Source organism: Astatotilapia calliptera, chromosome 3 (genome assembly GCF_964374335.1).
Source record: "Astatotilapia calliptera chromosome 3, fAstCal68.1, whole genome shotgun sequence".
In the NCBI taxonomy this organism is placed as follows: Eukaryota; Metazoa; Chordata; class Actinopteri; order Cichliformes; family Cichlidae; genus Astatotilapia; species Astatotilapia calliptera.
In genome coordinates, this window is record NC_137424.1 from 82,642,878 (window position 1) to 82,664,337 (window position 21,460).

Sequence of the window (21,460 nt, forward strand, 5' to 3'; positions counted from 1 at the left end):
TAGGGGTGCAACGATACTCGTATCGATATTGAACCGTTCGATACAGTGCTTTCGGTTCGGTACGCATATGTATCGAACAATACAAAATAAATTTTTAATTTGTTTTATCAACTTTCCTTCTGATGATGCTGTCTGTGTTGAGCGCTCAGTGGATCTGCGCTCGACAGTGCAGCCTAGGCGGAGTAGTCGAAGCAGATTCACTGAGCGCAAGCGCAGGGCAAGCTAGCGAGACAGAAGTTAAGCTCTCCTTGCAACATGGCAAATTAAACCTCCCCCACCCTCATTCAGATCTGGCGTTTGGAACTATTTTGGTTTTCATGTGACGTATGACCCTGAAGGTAAGCGCGTCATGGACTAAAGTAAAACAGTATGTTGGATGTGCCACGCAATGCTCAATTACATGGGTGGGAGCTAGTGTGTTAGCGCAGTTAGCTCGTTAACGTGTTGGCCGTCCAGCCCCATGCACGGGCGATCCGCGGTAGCTCGTTAACGGAGATTTGCCGTGTTGTGGCGTTAACGTCATTTCAACGAGATTTACGCTGACAGCACTAGTGGGAACACAACAAATATGACTGCACATTTAAACCGACATCATCCTAGTGCAAAGACAAGTGGAAGCAGACAAAAACAACAAGCACGGATGCTACAAACTTTACCCGAGTCATTTAGACAGCCGTTAGCACATGATTCTTTTTATGGGGACCTGATATGTTTAATATGCTGCTGAGAATATAGCCCAGAAGAAGCGTATAGTATAGCTTTTATTTTGGAAAGAGCCATTTCTCTGTAATAAACTCTCTTTTCCAAAGATGAGTGATTCCTCAATCAGATACAGGGCTCGCAAAATCGCCTGCCCGACGTCCCGGGGCTAGCGATTTTTCCAGTCGGGCTACCAAAATCTATCTCTGCCCTGCCCGTCGGGCTATTGTAGGAAGGAAAAATATATGTCAATGCTTTTGCATTCTTTCGGAAATGTAGCTGGGTAATTATGTCATTGGCATCGGTGAGCCACTGCCAATATGTGACATATTGAAATCGCGTTTGAATTTGCGCTTGTTTTTTGCTTTCACTTTGCAATCGCGTGAACTGTGTATAGAGAGCGACAGCACTGATTGGTGAGTGATGATCATTTGCGCACCAATTCCTCTGACGTTGTCTTATCAATCGTTAGCTTACTATGCAAACATGACAAGTGAAATCTCCCGCAGCAAGCTTAAACATGTGAGAGGTTGATCGCGCAGAGAATCGCTGAGCGTTATGTGAGTGCGTGTGAAAAAGCAGCAGGATATATATTGTAGCGGGTCAGGGCTGTTCGGGGTTCTGTTTGTACAGTTATGTTTTGTTTATGTTGCCATAGTGACGGGTGACGCCCTCTCGCTGCGACGGTGTGTCCTTCCGGGGTCAGAGGGCGCCCTGTGTGTTGTTGTTGTTGCTGTGCTGTTGCCGCGCTGAGCAGTTAGCTAGCGGCAGTGTTCTTCTGCAGATGTCAATAAACGGCTGTGCTCCCTGGCTAGCTCACGGGAAGCAAGACCAAACGATACCTCCGTCTCCTCCTTGTCTGAGCTCGCCACATTGGTGTCAGAAGTGGGATGATGGTGGCACCCCATGTTCTGACCCGAGTGACTTTTCCCCCGCCGGTCGTGACTGGCCGGTGCGCCAAAGGAAGGCACCTGGACATTTGCAGGACTTTGTGTGGGGTAATGGGGTCGTCGGGGACGACTGACCCCTTAGGTGGGGGCTATGTAGCGGGTCAGGGCTGTTCGGGGTTCTGTTTTGTTTATGTTGCCATAGTGACGGGTGACGCCCTCTCGCTGCGACGGTGTGTCCTTCCGGGGTCAGAGGGCGCCCTGTGTGTTGTTGTTGTTGTTGCTGTGCGGTTGCCGCGCTGAGCAGTTAGCTAGTGGCAGTGTTCTTCTGCAGATGTCAATAAACGGCTGTGCTCCCTGGCTAGCTCACGGGAAGCAAGACCAAACGACACCTCCGTCTCCTCCTTGTCTGAGCTCGCCACAATATTTTAGTTCTGCTGAGCCAAATAAGAGAGGTCAGGGTGAAGAAGTGACAGCCAAAGAAAAGCTTACCACAAAACGGAAAAGTTATGACAAATCAGACTATAAGGCAAAAAGAAAGTGCAGCTTTATGGTTTCATGGACAAAAGAATTTCTGTGGCTGCAATATGACAAGCGAAATAACCGGGGCTGCACATAAGTGGTCCGCAGGTGCGCATTCGCTGTCAAAATAAAAAACGGGCACAAGATAAGAAGTTGCAACGCGTGTTTGCATACATAAGATTTTCAGGAGGAGGACAGACATTTGTTTAGAACTCTTAAAGATGTCGAAGAAGCAAGCTCCTTTAAGCAATTACTGTGATGTTCCTCCACCTCCAAAGAAATGTCAGAAGGAGTCCGAACCACAAAAGAAGCACGTATTCTCGGAAAAGTAGTTGCAGGAGGCGAGCTGGCTTCAAACAAATGATGAACGCACAGAAATGTGGTGCGGAATGTGCCGTGAAAATTTAATAAATGACAAATTAAAAAGGCATGAACATTTTTTTTGTATCGAAAAAATATCGAACCGTGACACCAAAGTATCGAACCGAACCGAACCGTGAATTTTGTGTATTGTTGCACCCCTAATATATATATATATATGTATATATGTATATGCATACTGGCTCGGATGTCGCCCAGATCAATTACTGGAACAAGAAGGCATTGGAGGGCGTTGTTGGAATGCTACTATACAAGTAACCCTGGCGGAAGGGGTTACATGAAGAGGATGAGGGACCTATGGAATCTTCGATACCCAGCATCCACATTGACGGCAAAACAACTAATAGCTCAGCGTTCCAACATTCGAAAGAAGGGTATTGCTCTCACAGTAAGAGATTGACGAGGTACAACACAAATGTGTATAGGAATTTCTTTTACTTATGTATTAATCACATTATTTTATTGTATGATGCCTTGGTGCCACTGGATTTTAACATGTCTGACACCCATACTGTAAGACAAATGGTGGGGGTGTAGTAAGGAAGTTGGGGGAAGCAGACAACTCCACAGGAAGAGTCTTTTGTCTCTTTGTGAACCTTAAAGTGTGAAACAGCTGTGTACTGCCTTTTGTTCCTGGAGAAGGCATTTAACTGAGAGCCATGCTAGGCTCAGGGAGACTCTGCTGACCTGCCCCGCGGTCATGTAGGCTCTCCACAAGCTTTGTTTTCTGTTCTTTGTGTGTTTGGATTAAAGATTGTTAGCTACCGTTCACCGCTCGTCTGCAGGCTTTATTTAAATGGAAAACTTCCACAACAAATGCTATGGGAGCCAGGAGGGGAGGAAGAGGGGGTCAGGGGGGAGATGTCATCACCTCAACTCGAGATTTGTGCCAAGCCCCAAGTGCTATAGTGCGAGAGGAACTGACCTGAAAGATAAGATCATGGCAAAACTTGAAACCTAGATCCCCTGTATCTGGTTACCAAGATGTGAAGATCTGCTAGATGTTGTAAATGCGATACCTACAGCCTTGATTATCGAGACTAACAAGCTGATCTACACTACGGCAGCAGTGATCAGAGAGCTGCTTGGCTACAGGTTGAACAGCCACAAGAAGGAGACTAGTTATATCTCTCTTGCAAACCTGATTCCTCCCTCCCACCTTCTTCCCTTACAGAATGTCTATCCGAGTTAAAATCCTGGTTTACCTCTAATTTTCTAAAGCTCAATGAGGATAAAACTGAGATCCTCCTTATTGGCACCAAATCCAACCTTTTGAAGGCGAACCATTTCTCACTCACCATCGATAACTCCACAGTTTTCCCTTCTCCTCAGGTTAAGAGCCTTGGTGTCATCCTAGACAGTTCACTTTCCTATAAATCTCACATCAATAATCTCACCCGTTCTGCCTACTTCCATCTACGTAACATTAACAGATTGCTTCCTTCTCTTTCCACCCAGTCTACGTCCATTCTTGTCCACAGTCTTGTTACCTCCCGTATTGACTACTGCAATTCTCTTTTGCATGGTCTCCCCCAAAAATCCCTCCATAAGCTTCAACTGGTTCAGAACTCTGCTGCTGCACTTCGTTCTTCTTCTTCTATCCAGCTTGCTGTACCTTCCTTCCGCCTCACCACCATGGGAAGCAGAGCTTTCAACTGCTCTGCTCCCAGGCTGTGGAGCTCTCTGCCCCCAGAAATAAGAAACATTGGTTCTCTACCCCAGTTTAAATCCCAACTCAAAACTCATCAGTTCAAATCTGCATATTCACTGTGAATCCACTGTTTGTTAATTTTATCTTGTGCTTTTATTTTATTGTTCTTATTCTGCCATTGTTTTACTAAGCATTTTATCCTATTGTAAAGTGTCCTTGGGTGACTTGAAAGGTGCTCATAAATAAAATTTATTATTATTATTATTACTAGAGGCTAAGATCAAGGAGGGAGGTTAGCTAACTATCGGAGCTGCAGAAAAGTGTGACAAAGACGGTGCCCAAGAAGTATAGCAAGCTGTCCAAGGAAACTGCCAAGCAATGACTAACAGCCTTGGCCAGCACCTTGCCATACACCAGTATGGCTCACGTCTACTGGCAGAAGAAGCTGACTGCACTCCATGAGCGTCTGACAGCACAAATGAACCAGCTGTTAGGTGATGAGAGACACCCAGAATGGTTAACTGTAGGCCGGACAGTCCTGAAGGAATCTGTCGCATCCAGCTAGGCCAGACAGTCTTGAAGGGATCGGTCCCATCGGTCCCATTCAACTACCGACCAATAACCTGCCTCAGTACCACATGGAAGCTCCTGTCAGGCATCATAGTGGCTAAGATGAACAGGCACATGTTCCTGTGCCCCACTCATTGGCAAGAATACTAGAGGTGCAAAACACCAACTACTGGTAACAATCAGTCGAGACTGCCTGGATTGATTACAAGAAGGCCTATAACTCGATGCGCCACAGCTGGATCCTGGAATGCCTAGACCTGTACAACCTCAACAGGACTCTAAGAGCCTTCATCAAGAACTCAATGGGGATGTGGCATACAACACTAGAGGCCAACTTCAAGCCCATAGCACAAGTCACCATCTATCAAGGAGATGCTCTGTCCCTACGGATACTGACTACGGAATGAAGCAGTTGTCAGCCATCTCCTGTACATGGATGACATCAAGCTGTATGTCAAGAGTGAACGAGACAACGATTCACTGATCCACACCACCAGGATATACAGCAATGACATTGGAATATCGTTCGGACTGGAGAAATGTAGCCGGATGACAACAAAGAGAGGAAAGGTAGGCAGAACTGAGGGAATCTAACTAAGGCAACATTGCAGACATAGAGGACAGCTACAAGTACATGGAGATCCAACAGGCAAATGAGAACCACAAAGAGGCTGCTGGGAAAGCTGCTACCACCAAGTACCTGCAGAGGGTCATGCAAATGCTGAGGAGTCAGCTGAACGGTAAGAACAAGATCCGGCCTATCAAAACCTACGCCCTGCCCGTGATCAGGTACCCTGCTGGAATAATAAGCTGGGAAAAGAAGGAGATAGAAGCCACTGACATCAAGACAAGAAAGTTCCTGACCATGCATGGAGGGTTTCACCCTAAGGAAAGAAGAAAATGTAGTGAAGTGATTTTAAAATGTAAACTTTGTTTTAAATCATGTATGTGTAAGTCAGATTGATAGAGTGAGGATGATAAGGTGTGGATGTCACAATGGGAGAGGCCAGATGCATCCACAAGGAGAGGGGGAAGAAGGGGTGAACAGATATAAAGGTTAGCCAAGAAGAAATATAAGGTTCTTCCCTTTGTCCCCTGCATGATGAACAGTTAGATCTCAAGTGAAAATTTCAGCAAAGATGCCAGAGAGGTAAACCGCTCAGCCCAAAATGTGAACCTGCAAATTGGTTTTGCATTTTTTGTTTTTCTCTCTGCTTTAATTTGCCATGCTGGATTATGGACTCAAGAAGATTTGGATTTCCATACAGTAAGGATCAAAGAAATAACTCCAGATTCCTATTTTCTACAACCTTTCTCTTCACAGAGATCAGAACAAAGTCAGCATTAGCTGAGAGCAGGTTAATTAGATAAGTAATTTGATTCCGTTTTATTATTAATTGATTGTGCTTTTGATTTGCTCATGCTAAACTGGGTGAATAAAATATCCTGCATTCTAAAAGTCTAATTTATAGATATTTCCAGTTTTTAACCCTTCATGAAACTGTAAAGCTAAAAACCCAAGTATTAATCTACATTAGTATGAAAAGCTCTTACAGTTTATTCCAACTCTTTAAAAGTAACCGAGCCTTGGGCTTAGCTATCCAAGCCACTAAATTAAGCCCAGTTATACCAAATGCACTGGTCTAGAGCAGCGGTCCCATACCTTTTTTGCGCCACGGACCGGTTTATGCCCGACAATATTTTCACGGACCGGCCTTCAAGGTGTCGTGGATAAATACAACAAAATAAAACTAATACCGGTTTATTCATAACAGACGTGAAAAGACCCAGGAAAACCGAGTTAACGATGAAAACGATAAAATAACGCTGAAAACCGATAAAAACCCTGAAAACCATACATTTCACACCTGAGCCTCTACTCTCGCGGCCCGGTACCAAACGACTCACTCCGATGCCCGGGGGTTGGGGACCGCTGGTCTAGAGGGAAGTTATACCAAGTGCACTGGTCAAAGGCGAAGATATATCAAGTCCACTGGTCTAGAGGGAAGATATACCAAGTGCACTGGTCTAGAGGGAAGATATACCAAGTGCATTGGTCAAAGGCGAAGTTATACCAAGTGCACTGGTCAAAGGCGAAGTTATACCAAGTGTACTGGTCAAAGGGGAAGTTATACCAAGTGCACTGGTCAAAGGCGAAGATATATCAAGTCCACTGGTCTAGAGGGAAGATATACCAAGTCCACTGGTCAAAGGCGAAGTTATACCAAGTGCATTGGTCTAGAGGGAAGATATACCAAGTGCACTGGTCAAAGGGGAAGATATACCAAGTCCACTGGTCAAAGGGGAAGATATACCAAGTGCATTGGTCTAGAGGGAAGATATACCAAGTGCACTGGTCAAAGGGGAAGATATACCAAGTCCACTGGTCAAAGGGGAAGATATACCAAGTGCATTGGTCTAGAGGGAAGATATACCAAGTGCACTGGTCAAAGGGGAAGATATACCAAGTGCACTCGTCTAAAGGTGAAGTTATACCAAGTGCACTGGTCAAAGGGGAAGATATACCAAGTGCATTGGTCTAGAGCGAAGATATACCAAGTGCACTGGTCAAAGGGGAAGATATGCCAAGTGCATTGGTCTAGAGGGAAGATATACCAAGTGCACTGGTCAAAGGGGAAGATATACCAAGTGCACTGGTCTAGAGGGAAGATATACCAAGTGCACTGGTCAAAGGCGAAGTTATACCAAGTGCACTGGTCAAAGGGGAAGATATACCAAGTGCATTGGTCAAAGGCGAAGATATACCAAGTGCACTGGTCAAAGGGGAAGATATACCAAGTGCACTCGTCTAAAGGGAAGTTATACAAAGTGCACTGGTCAAGGGTGAAGTTATGCCAAGTGCACTGGTCTAGAGAGAAGTGGCCAATGAACACCAGGCCTACAAGGCTGCTTAGGTCCCCTGTTTTTATCAGAGACATGCAGGGTAGATATTTCGACACCAGAGGCAGTTAGAAGTGAGAGAGTCTCCTCACCCATTACCCTCCACCTAAGTTCTTTACTGCTTCCTGAGTAAAACCCATAGGATCAGAGATTAGGACTTTTTAGACAGAGAGCTGATCCAGACTGTATTAGCGTGCTGGTTCCACAGGTCAACACATCATGGCACACTCAGACCCCAAATTGTTTACCAGTGCTTGTTTTTGTTTTTGTGACTAAAATTTATGGAATTTTTAACAATTGTGTCATCAATGGCACTTCAGCCTTTATTTTGTCAGGAAAATTTAAGGAGTACATGGGAAAAATGGGAATGGGTGGAATGAGACAGAAAATTGTTTTTGTTGGAGCCAACCGAGGCACCTGCAACAAGTCAGTAGCTGTGCACAAAAGAAAAAAATACTTTAAAAATTGATAAAACTCAAATACTTGCCGGTATTTTTGTCTGGACCCCTTTAGTCAAGATAAGATAGTTATTTGATTTTGACAAGTTTATTCTGGCATCTTTTCACACTTCCACACACTTACCCTTCTCAGAATGGCACAGGCATCACTAACAATGATCATGACTTGCATTGTTGACACTGAAGCTGCTTTAATATCTTGATGCATACTCCATATAAAAATGCCAATAGAAATAACAAAGGTGAGCTGTGTCATCTGGTAATGTTGGCTGGTAGTGGGCAGTGTTGGTCAAGTTACTTGAAAAAAGTAATCAGTAACTAATTACTGATTACTTCCCCACAAAAGTTTAGGTTTTTTTTTTCGCTGTAAAAAGAAGTTTTCTTCCCACACAGTGAACAGCGGACACTAATGTTTTCATCACCTTTTACGGAATCAAACTCAAAGTAAGGTCAGTACTTCCACACTTTAAACGCTGCACGCTCATACTCTCTCCCACACTCGATATATTATCCATTGTTGATCTGCACACAGCTACTCACATGTTGGGATGTATTCATTTCCAAGAAGGCAGCAGTAACGTACGCACTGAGAGTCACTTCATCAGATACACCACCCTGTCAACAGAAGACATCATAGACACTTTATCATCAATGCACCAACATTCAGGGATATGAAGTCATGAAAATGATTTTCAGCTGCATGTGGTTTTAGTATCATGAATGTCTTCATGCATGTTCAAACATCCAGCTAAAGAGATGAGCAGGAAGTTGATTTTGTTCATCTGGACATTGTATTTCCAGTGAGATGGATGTTTCTTCACCTCGGGTTTCCCCAACCTTATAAACAGTTTGTGTAGTCATCTACTAATCAGAAGGTTGGTGGTTTGATTCCCGGCTGCTCCAGCCTGCATGCCAAATATTTGTGGGCAAGATACTAATCCCAAGTTGGTCTCTAGTGCATACTTTGTATTTTGTATAAATATGTGTGAATGCTAGATAGAAAGCAGTGCTGGTGTGAATGGAACAAGATGTATGGAAATTATTTCTTAAATAAAATAATAGAATATACTGGTGTGAGCTATTACGGTATTTACTACATTGTTTCCCGTGTTTGCATGACAATAGTAATAAAATTTGTTAAAGTTCGTCCACACTGGAGGCTGTTTCCACAGTCTAACAGCGAAGAACTGCAGGTTGGTAAATGGTAATGGTCTGCATTTGTATAGCGCTTTTCTAGTCCATAGGACCCCAAAGCGCTTTACACTACATTCAGTCATTCACCCATGCACACACACATTCACACACTGGCGATAGCAAGCTACATTGTAGCCACAGCTGCCCTGGGGCGCACTGACAGAGGCGAGGCTGCCGGACACTGGCGCCACCGGGCCCTCTGACCACCACCAGTAGGCAAACACGGGGTTAGTATCTTGCCCAAGGATATTTGGCATGCAGCCAGGATGCAGCCTGGGATCAAACCACCGACCTTCTGATTAGTGGCTGACCTGCTCTGCCACCTGAGCTACAGCCATCCCCAAGGTTACCTTCATTCCGTTGTGGAAGAGTTTCCCAGACTTTTCAAAACAGCCATTTTCTTGTTGTTTATGTTGCAGCCAGGTCTTAGACTCTTCGATCTTTCTGGGATCAATAAAGATGAAAGACTGAGCTTTGGCAAAACTTCTTACCACAAACGCAGTCAGCCTGACAGAACGAAAACAACACTTACACGTCTTACAATGATGGGAATGTTTGGCTGTGAGGTCACATTAAGAGAAAGAAATACTGATCATTTTGAAAATAAACTTGAAATTTCAAGGTTAAATTTGAAAATGTATTTTGAGACAAAAGCAGAAATGTGGATATCACAGTTATTTCAGGACAAACTGCCACGGTTGCTTTCCCCTCTGAATTAGTGAAATCGTACTTCAGACTCAGTTTTAGTAACAAGGAAGGAACTGATGTCATTGTAGCAATAAAAACAGCGTGGCAGTAAGTACAAGTACACTGAAAAGCAGAAAGTGGTGCAGAAAGCTGCATGTGGTTAGATTTTGTTAAGGTTCAAATATTGAGGAAGGAGAGTACAATATATACATACGTCAAATCAAAACCACAATGACTTTTAACACAGTTTCAAAGAACATTGTCTTCTATCTTCATGGCCGGTATTTCCTCCGGTCAACCTTTTGACTTCCCGTTCAGCCATCCATCGTGCAAGACCTCGTTCCTTATTCTCAGAGACAACAAGGAACGGTTCCTCTTTTACAGAGACAATTTCGCAGTTACAACCAGACATGACTAACCTCTCACCTATAAATGAGTCTAACTAATGTGTGTGTGTATGTGTTGACCTTACATGCTCTCTCATCTCACCCGTTGCACTTCTGACCTTTTACCAGAACAGAGGCTCATCCTTAGGTACAATAACCTAACTGAAACTATATGTACTATGTTGAATAAATGTTTTAATCAAGAACCTCTACTAAAAGCTTAATAAAAGAATATAAAAGTATTACAAACAATTTGAATAACCTAGTAATTCAAATAGCTTCGTCTACCCTGCTCCTCAGAATAACTTAGACTCTGCTTTCACTTCTGCAAACTCTCTGCAACTTCCTGTCAGCCTGCAACTTAGTCTTTCTGAAAGACACACACACTGTTTAAACCTCTGAATGCAATATCAGTGCTGCAGATTATATTATTAATGCAATGGTAATGATGATGATTATTTACCAATAGCAGTAAAATAATTTCCCTACTCCACACTCCCTCTCTCGACCTCTGGAACACCAGAGGTCGCAATACATTGTGTCCTCGCTCTGACCCTCTCTAGCCGTCCTCTGGCTCAGCAAATCAGACAACCTCATGTCATCTAATTGGTCCAGTAATAAACACCAGCTCCCATTCGAGAACACTCCATGCGTAAGCTTAGGTTTTCTCGGTCCCTCTCTTGTGGTCCATCAGGCCTCGGGCCTCCAGCATCCTCACCCCCCTGTGGTCGCCGAGATCTTCTGCAAAGGAAACAAAACACCTTTTCCTGCACCTCCCTAACTTATCCTATTTGGGACTCTGTAATCAAAAGCCGTATCCTAATTATCTTCTTGACCTATAGACTTGTATTTATATATATTCTTCAACGGTACTCATCATTTTAAAACTCTTAAAGCGCTGCTTTCACGTCCGGTTGCTCGCTCTATTTTCCCTTATCTGATCATCAACATCCTGTACACAAACTGTCGCTGCTGCAAGTGCCTCTACTCTAATCTTAAGTCACCTTTTTAACAAGAAAATCATTATAAGCGCCTATTCTACTAAAAGCTCCAAAAGAAAACAACCACTTTAATCAATTAAGTTTAAGCATATAAGCAATTACTCCTGCATACATTTCATCATAGCTAAATGCTGCCTTGAAACAACTCCTGTGTGTTAACACTAACTTCATTTTAACCCCACATTTCCTATGTTATAACCTGTTTTTTAATATAGCCTTTTTATTTCATTTTGCTCCTTTTAATGTAACAATACCTTCTAATTCTAGTTTATCAGACTGAACCAAAATATATGCTTTCCTTCCTTTGGTCCTTCTTTAAGTTCAGTTAAAAGCTAAATTAATTTGAGGCCTTTTGCCTGGAATCAATACTGTCATGTGTGTTTATGGACTCTGTGTCTGTAAGCGTGTGCAATCCTTCAAAAACTCATATCATCCTCACAGTAGATTGGCCAATCATAGCGCTAGCCAAAGGCTCGTGACCCTCAAGAGACGAATTGAGCCACAACTCCTTTAAAGGCACAAAATGCAATATGTATAAAAAAATCATTTCTATTTATAAGCTCTCCCCTTTATCCTAAAAATAAATCTATGTAATATCTGTATGTGTAAGCATACATTATAACCACTTCTTCTAGAAACCAAAAAAGAAATCAAACCTGTCTAGAACCTTCACTAGTTTTCCCCAAAGCACATCTTTTTGTCAACGTGTCCCACAGTTTCCCTCTAAGATTTGTACACAGCTTTAAAACACCGGCATTGTATCTACTAAACAGGATTCAGTTCACTTTAATCCTTTAACCTTAACATAAAAATAACAGTTTCAGTTTTACCATATCCAAATGACCAAAAACCCCAAAAAGTCCTAAAATGATCCTAAATTATTAAACAATTAAATTATTAAACCCTAAATTCCCCCTTTATTTTGACACAGTTCATGTGTCAAAATACTATACAAAACTCAAAATGCTCAGTTTTCCCCACTCATGATCCAATCTATGTCATAAAATAAATAGTGGAGCCTCCCGCGCAAGTGATCAGATTCTCCACCCTCAGCAAAATGAGCTCATTCATTTTTTATTTTCCATAGGAAAATATTTCTTTATGCTTTTGGACTGGATTGACTCGCTACAATCCTTTTAGACAGGGACTTACGACCTGATCAGGTCCCCACAGGTAGCTTTCTCCTCAGCCAGTTGTAATCTGGAAAGCCCACCTTATATTTGCTCTTCCCGAGAATTTGTCAGCGCTGTTATTCACTGTTGCAGGCCTGCTTAGAACAAAAATGAGAAAAAATATTTATAAATAAATATTTATAAATATGATTATTAGCTCATGAAAACACAAAACAAAATCACCTGACAGGTTTTCTCTAAGTGCACTGTTACAAAAATAATGGGCCCCCTCTTAGACCTGTCCATGTTTCCTAAAACTCCCTCTATTAAATCAAAAACAACAGCAACCCGAACCTAACTGACAGAATCAACCCGTCACCACAACAACCTCAACAACCTTAAACACACAAAAGTTTTGCCACCAGAGTTCTGACACTCCCAGGTCAACTCACATAATTTCACCTCCTCAATACACAGAAAGTCTTGTTAAAACCACACAATTTGCACACAACAATCACCCCCTTTATGCACTTTAACATACACTCAACAAAAATATAAATGCAACACCTTTGTTACTGCTCCCATTCCCATGGGATGGACGTAGAGACCTAAAATTCAGTCCAGATACACAATATAACCATCCCTCCCAAACAGTGGTCACAAATCAGTCCAAATGTGTGGTAGTGGGCACATCTGCCATATTGAGATAATCCATCCCACCTCACAGGTGTGCCACATCAGGATGCTGATCTGACATCATGAGTAGTGCACAGGTGTACCTCAGACTGCCCACAACAAAAGGCCACCCTGGAATGTGCAGTTTTTTGCGCTATTGGGGGTCTGGGGACCCAGAACCGGTCAGTATCTGGTGTGACCACCATTTGCCTCATGCAGTGCAACACATCGTCGCATGGAGTCTATCAGATTGTCAATTGTGGCCTGTGGAATGTTGGTCCACTCCACTTCAATGGCTGTGCGAGGTTGTTGGATATTCGTGGGAACTGGTACACGCTGTCGTATACGCCGGTCAAGCACATCCCGAACATGCTCAATGGGTGACATGTCCGGTGAATATGCTGGCCATGCAAGAACTGGGACATTCTCAGCTGCCATCTGCCCTGAACAATGTGAACCATGATTCATCCGTGAAGCGCACACCTCTCCAACGTGCCAGACGCCATCGAATGTGAGCATTTGCCCACACAAGTCTGTTACGGCGACGAGCTGGAGTCAGGTCAAGACCCCGATGAGGACGACGGGCATGCAGTTGAGCGTCCCTGAGACGGTTTCTGACAGTTTGTGCAGAAATTGTTTGGTTGTGCAAACCAATTGTTCCAGCAGCTGTCTGGGTGGCTGGTCTCAGACGATCTTGGAGGTGAACCTGCTGGATGTGGAGGTCCTGGGCTGGTGTGGTTACACGAGGTCTGCGGTTGTGAGGCCGGTTGGATGTGCTGCCATATTCTCTGAAACGCCTGTGGAGACGGCTTATGGTTGAGAAATGAACATTCAATGCACGGGCGACAGATCTGGTTGACATTCCTGCTGTCAGCATGCCAGTTGCACGCTCCCTCATTGCTTGTGGCATCTGTGGCATTTTGCTGTGAGACAAAACTGCACATTCCAGGGTGGCCTTTTGTTGTGGGCAGTCTGAGGTACACCTGTGCACTACTCATGATGTCAGATCAGCATCCTGATGTGGCACACCTGTGAGGTGGGATGGATTATCTCAATATGGCAGATGTGCCCACTACCACACATTTGGACTGATTTGTGACCACTGTTTGGGAGGGATGGTTATATTGTGTATCTGGAATGAATTTTAGGTCTCTACGTCCATCCCATGGGGAATGGGAGCAGTAACAAAGGTGTTGCGTTTATATTTTTGTTGAGTGTACTTAGATTCAACATAAGACATAACCCCCTTACGACAACATATAATCACTAAACTATAAATTTCCTATTCAAATCTGCACTTCTCTTCTCTGCCATGCTTCCTCTTCTGAAAGCCTCAGTCACACACACACACAGGAAGCTCCTTCGCCACCACTCACTCCAGCTAATTTGCATACTGAGTCATCTCTCAATGAGTTGCTGTAACAAGAGAAACATATGTTTAAACATTACCACATTATTAAATTATTTTATTTCTTTCTACAGTGATCACTGGTTTTGCTCACTCAGTACCAGAGCACTCCTAAGTCACTGTTTTAAAACTACTTTAATCACTTTTTCTTTTTTTCATAACTCACTCCCTTTGTCATATAGCTTCTTTGAGTTATTCCTCAACTTCAAACTCAAATGTATTCTATTAAACATTCACACCATTCTATCACTCATACAAATAGCAAGCTGTTCTTCATTGCGTATGTTTGTGTTCTTAGCCAGGTTTAATCAATGTCTATGCATTAATCTCCACGAGCTTGTCCTTGTAAGGTTAATGCATTTTCTGCTTGTGTATGTGAATTTGCATATGTTGCTTTTGCAGTGTTTCAGACTCCTGCACAATTCCCCACCTAAGCCGTCAGTTCTCTTTCCCAAATTTGCTAACCCAAATTTTAAATTCCCACCTTATTAACAGCATTCCTGGTCCTCAGACACAGGTCGGAGTTTGCCTGTGAGGTTCAGGGACACATGGTGCTGTGAACAATTCAACCAGAAACTTGCCTTAACATATCCAGTCATGTTGACCTATAACTTTCTTCCGACCGCTGCATGTGGAGAATTGGTCCAGGTCTACTTCGCCCCTAAAGAAACACAACTAAGACATTTTCATTATTATCATGAGTACTTAAACTACCAGGTTCCCTCTCTCTGGTCAGAAATACCAGCTTATGTCATGTGTATAAGTGTAAGCAGGTCTTCATTGCTTTTCCTATGTATGTTAATGTTCAGTGAGTGTAAGCTGCTTTCTTCATTGCCTCTGTATGTTATAATCAGGTTTAATTCATGGGGCGACCGTGGCTCAGGGGGTTGGGAATTGCATCTGTAACCGGAAGGTCGCCGGTTCGATCCCCGGGCTCTCTGTCCTGGTCGTTGTGTCCTTGGGCAAGACACTTTACCCTACTTGCCTACTGGTGTTGGTCAGAGGGGCCGATGGCGCGATATGGCAGCCTCGCTTCTGTCAGTCTGCCCCAGGGCAGCTGTGGCTACAACTGTAGCTGCCTCCACCAGTGTATGAATGTGAGAGTGAATGAATAGTGGTATTGTAAAGCGCTTTGGGTGCCTAGAAAAGCGCTATATAAATCCAATCCATTATTATGCATCTTTTCACTGATTTCTTAATTCAAAACCATCTCACTTCTGATTCTTTCCAAAAATAATTTCACGTGTAACACTTTGTGTATGTGTGCTTTCTATTTATTGATGTAATTGTCAGTTATTTTCTCTCTTCATTTTACCTTCTTTTTGTTTACCTCTTTAGTTTTCTGGTGGACATCTCTAAACCATCCGGAGTTCAGGCTTTCATTTCAATCCAATTATACCCTCTATACTCTCTTATTTTATATTACAAAGACGTCTTATATTTACAACCACTGTCAGATCTGTCAGCTTTAGCGCCTAACCAATTTTGACAAATTTAAGTTAACGGTCCAACCGATAAAGTCCAACTTTTTTGTGATCAATTAACCAGTATCAGACTCTAACTGTTTCTGGCCTCATCTCTAAAATCCCTAAGTTAATTTAAACCAACCAACCCAAACTTTTCCTGAAGCTCTATTTTTGGCGTTTCACAGCCAAGGCTTACCCCGAAGTTTTAAGTTAAGGTTTCACGCCCGAAGTCCAACTTCTGCTGGCCAAAAAAGCGCAGACTACCGTTCCAAACGGTAAGGAGACTCTGACTCCTAGCTTAATTTCAGGATGCCCTGTACCCCACAGTCAAGCCAAACTGAACTAACCCTGTTCGCCGACAGGTCAATGTCGCGCGTCCACGACAAGGAGGGAGCGTAACCTCCGGGCTCTGCGCTTCCTAGCAAACTCTAACTGCCGTCCTATAATAATTTATAACACTTTAAAACAACAGTTAACCCCCCAAAACAAGGGTATGACTGAGGCTGGCGCAACCTAGTAGTCAATGGAGACTCCAACTCACAAAATGACCACTCAGGTCCACTCTTATGACCAATTTGGACTCTAACCAACAAAATGACCAATTCCCTACCAAACTACTTGAGACTCTAACTCAATTTCTTTGGGACTTCAACCCAGTATTTAAACTTTTCTTAGCAGACTCTAACTGCTTTAGCAGACTCTAACTGCTTTAACTTCTTCTTAGCAGACTCTAACTGCTTCAACTCATGAGATTTTTCATCAAAATCAAAACAGACATCCACCAGTAATTTCAGTGAGTAGACTTAAATTTTATCATGTCCAATTTGGCACACTTTGGAAATAATTCAACAGGTAGTGCCTTACCTTTGGATAAGCCGGCTTATGCCCACTCACTTCGACCACTGGCACTCATGTCTGCCCGTCCGACCACCTCAGACCACCGAATTTCTCCGTCTACACCTCCAATTCTCTCCCTCCTCAACCACCGGACGAAGCCCCCAAATGTTAAGGTTCAAATATTGAGGAAGGAGAGTACAAACAACCATGGTCCAGAAGATCTTGGTCAAACAATTGATTTTAATGAATACACGCGTGGGAAGACCAGTCTGTACGCAGACAGGGATTGATCTTCGACTTAATCAAAGCATACACAGATTTTTATAGCACCAGGGTTTGAATTAATGATGCCCCTTCATACGTCACAGACAGAATACATACATACGTCAAATCAAAACCACAATGACTTTTAACACAGTTCAAAAGAACATCGTCTTCTATTTTCATGGCCGGTATTTCCTCCGGTCAACCTTTTGACTTCCCGTTCAGCCATCCATCGTGCAAGACCTCGTTCCTTATTCTCAGAGACAACAAGGAACGGTTCCTCTTTTACGGAGACAATTTCGCAGTTACAACCAGACATGACTAACCTCTCACCTATAAATGAGTCTAACTAATGTGTGTGTGTGTGTGTATGTGTTGACCTTACATGCTCTCTCATCTCACCCGTTGCACTTCTGACCTTTTACCAGAACAGAGGCTCATCCTTAGGTACAATAACCTAACTGAAACTATATGTACTATGTTGAATAAATGTTTTAATCAAGAACCTCTACTAAAAGCTTAATAAAAGAATATAAAAGTATAACAAACAATTTGAATAACCTAGTAATTCAAATAGCTTCGTCTACCCTGCTCCTCAGAATAACTTAGACTCTGCTTTCACTTCTGCAAACTCTCTGCAACTTCCTGTCAGCCTGCAACTTAGTCTTTCTGAAAGACACACACACTGTTTAAACCTCTGAATGCAATATCAATGCTGCAGATTATATTATTAATGCAATAGTAATGATGATGATTATTTACCAATAGCAGTAAAATAATTTCCCTGCTCCACAAATTGTATAAAAGGAAATGGCTGCTAATGTACAGATGCAAGGAAGCCGATGGTTCCACGCTTGTGGAATAAAGAGGATCTATGCTGTATCACAAGACGACTGATTTATTTCACTACATCTACTCAAGGCATTTTATACAGGGTATAGCAGTCGTTTGAAACAACAATCATTTCAACTGTTTTCTTAGATTTGAATTTGACTTTTTTCACAAAACACTATTAAGACTTTATTATTGAAATAGTATTTAGACTTTTTCTTAAAGTAAAATAACTTTAAGCTTTAAAATTTGACTTTATTCTAATAATGATCAATAACATTTTTATGTGGCTCTAATGCTCCTTCCTACCTACTAAATTACACAGTATTAACCAAGAGGTATTGTTAATGTTGGCTTAGTCAAAGGATTAAATGGAGAATTATTTTAAGTATTAGAGGTAGACATGTTTATGTTATTAATGGGTAGTCAAACTTCAAGAAACGTCTTCTGTTTGGTGGGACATTTAAAAACCAGTGTAACCTCTCTGGTTTGTGACATGTTTGATCAGTGATGTTCTCACCAAGTGTTTCCTGGTCCTGTTCCAAATGTGGTGTAAGCACCGTCAGCACTTTTGTAGTTGAGCTGTCTTTGGTATCCTGTAACAACAGGGACACCATGATCGAGACATTGTTGCTATGGTGATGATTGGACTCCATTTGTTTATGGATCTGCATGTGTACATCAAGATTTGGGAAATTCAATGACTCTTGCTGACAGATGAGGAAAATGACACATTTGACCAAAAGCTGCGGCTAATGTTCTGCCTCCTGTCGGCTTGTTTCTTGAACCGTGTGTGTTGAAGTGATTCAAATGATTTCCTTCTTAGAGGAAACAATAAAAACTTGCCACTGGTGAGGAAGTTAGTAGCTTTTTCCATGATGGCTGCGGTGAGCTGCTGTGTGCCTTTCAGGTAGTGGAGGATGTAGATGTTGGGGGCCAGGAGAGCCATGTTCTGCTCCCCACATCCATACGGCATCTGCAGCAATCCATCCAGGTTCTTCAGAGCCCGGCCGAGGATGTCACCTGATCAAAAACACTGATTCACTAAAACTAACAAAACTAGCGTAAAACAACTTATTGGGCAGAGATAACCTGAATACTTCAATATGCAATTTTAAATGATGATTTCATTTGCTGAGCGAAAAAACATCCAAACAAAATCGTAGATTGACTGTGATTAACCAAATATTTCTGGGAAGACTGAGTTTCATTTCACCAACAGGACCCAGGCCTGATTAAGGCCAGACCTGCTGGATTAACCAATCACTCAAGTACATTCTGTTTGACAAAGGGAAGCATGTCATGATCCTGGGTCTGTTGACCCAGCGTTTTGAGTTTTAGTTTATGTAAGCCCTTCAGGTTTCCTAAGTTCATTTGTTGTCATGCCTAGGTGTTTCTAGTTCTTATTATTTCCCCCTTGTGTTTCCAACTATGTTAAGTCTCCCCTGCTCTTCATGTGTTTCATGTCTGTGTCTTACGTTGTCAAGTTCGGGTTGTCATGTCTACGTCTCATTATGTTTCCTGTTTTATTGTGAAGAGGTCTGGTGTTTCTGTGTTCATCGTGTTCAGTTTTACTCTACCACTGTGACGTCATTATGTTCATGTGTCAGCTGGTTCCCCATGTGTTGCCACTTCCCTCATTATCCTCCTGTGTCTATTTAGTCCGTGGGCTTTCAGTCATTCTTTGTCAGGTCGTCTGTTCTCTCGGTTCACTTCGCTGTTGCTCCTTCCCTGTGCACCCTGCTGTTGATCATTCTGCTGTTGTTCACCCTGCTGTTCATGTCTCCGCTCCAGGTACCCATGTCAGTTCACTATGTTTAAGGTTTTTCATGTTTTGTTTTAGTTCACCCAGTTTAGGTTATTGTTTAGTTTTCACCGATGCCCTATTATTTTGTACCCTCGTTGCTAGCCTCAATAAACGGCTTGTTTTGTTAATCCACACCACATTTTGGTCTGCGTTTGAGTCTTCCTCTGCAACACATACTGCAACACAACCCAGCCAGACCGTGACAGTACGACCTGACCACTATGGACTCAGCAGGCCACGAGCTCTATGAGCGTCGGGAGGCAGCCTTCGCCCAGCTGGAGGAGGAGCTCCGCTGGAAGCCGTGGCGTGCCCACGACTACGAGCAGATTTTCCACGGGACTCGGCTGGCTCTCGGAGGTCCCAAGAGCTGCCGAAAGTCCCCGCCTGTTGCTCTGCCTGTTTTCAAGCCTCACCCGCTTCAGGTGGGAGTCTTCTGCGTGGCTTCAGGTGCTCATGCTCCAGCCTCGGTGTCACGGTTCTGTCCACGGAGGCTCAGTCGCTCGCTCCGCCAGCTTCCTCTGCTCGAAGGAAGCGGCGCGCCCGCTGTTAGGTTTTGTATTGTTGATTGTCATTTATGCTTAGAAATATCTACTTATATATGCTTAGAGTTTTGTACTTAGTTGTAGATTGGTAGAGGTTTGATCCTTGATAAGTCTGCAAACTTTGTGTGCATTAGAAATACACACCCACATCCTAGGAGCATAAGAGAGGTCCTATCTTCTCTTTGTTGATATATGGTATAGCAAACACACGTATATCTCTTTAAGCATAAGAGCCCTTTGTTCAGATGGACCCGCTAGACTCCTGGCACCAGCTTTGGGGAGTCTTCACAGGGTCATATCTTGACCTCACACAAATCACACACACACACACACACACACACACAGTATTCTTTGTTCACATGTATACCTATGTAAGATGTTACATGTTAATGACCCTATGCATATTCATGTAACCACAATAAAAGGAGTGCTATGGGGAGCCTGGCTGAGAGTCTGACGGAGGTCAAGTGGTGGGACGACGCTTGGCTCCAGGCAGGTCTCCCTCATGCATGAGTAAACCAGAGAACTTTGCCTACTTCGTGTCTTGCTTGCTGTGTAATTATATTGTCTTCAACGTTCCAGCGAATAGGTTCAAGCTACAAACCTATCATTAATTGGTCCTTCGATGCCGGAGCCCTGGAATCGACATTCATCGAGGGGAGGAGGGACACGTTGAAAGACTGACGTCAGCCAGGAAGTTCCTGTGGATTAACTGTCTGTCTTTTCTCCTCGATGAGTGGCGATCGGCAGGATTCAAGGCTGATATTACACGCTAAGCAACGCCGAGTAAGTTTAAAGAGCCTGACTCTATAACCGTGTGGTTGTGCAGTCTCCGCCACTGATTGAGGCGTTGAGAAGAGCCCGACTCTATAACCGTGTGGTTGTGCAGTCTCCGCCACTGTGTGAGGTGTTGAGAAGTTCGCTACTTTGTGCAGCGAGAGGTGAGTTCTCCACCACTTTGTGAGGCGTTGAGAGGTTCCTCGCTACTTTGTGCAGTGAGAGGTGAGTTCTCCGCCACTTTGTGGGGCATTGAGAAGTTCCGCGGGGTCCAGACTGTGCTGGACGATAGGCCTATTTTGTGTTGTTGTCGTTGTTGTCGTCATCGTTGTTGTTGTTGTTGTGTGAGTGTGTGCGGAGCAGAACACGTGGTCTGTGACACCGGCTGTTGTTGTTATCATGGG

General features: G+C 43.3%; 1 protein-coding gene across 2 annotated transcripts in view; it reads right to left on the reverse strand.

Annotated features, from left to right (window-relative positions):
• Positions 1 to 21,460, reverse strand: part of LOC113018310 (alpha-2-macroglobulin-like) — a 107,952-nt gene that overhangs the window by 21,122 nt on the left and 65,370 nt on the right. For both annotated transcript variants that reach the window (XM_080299511.1, XM_080299512.1), the window contains exons 24-27: positions 18,777 to 18,953; positions 18,451 to 18,526; positions 9,614 to 9,770; positions 8,610 to 8,684 (exon numbers count right to left, since the gene is read on the reverse strand). In XM_080299511.1, coding sequence (XP_080155637.1) covers positions 8,610 to 8,684; positions 9,614 to 9,770; positions 18,451 to 18,526; positions 18,777 to 18,953 — 485 coding nt within the window. The remainder of the gene's footprint in view (positions 1 to 8,609; positions 8,685 to 9,613; positions 9,771 to 18,450; positions 18,527 to 18,776; positions 18,954 to 21,460) is intronic.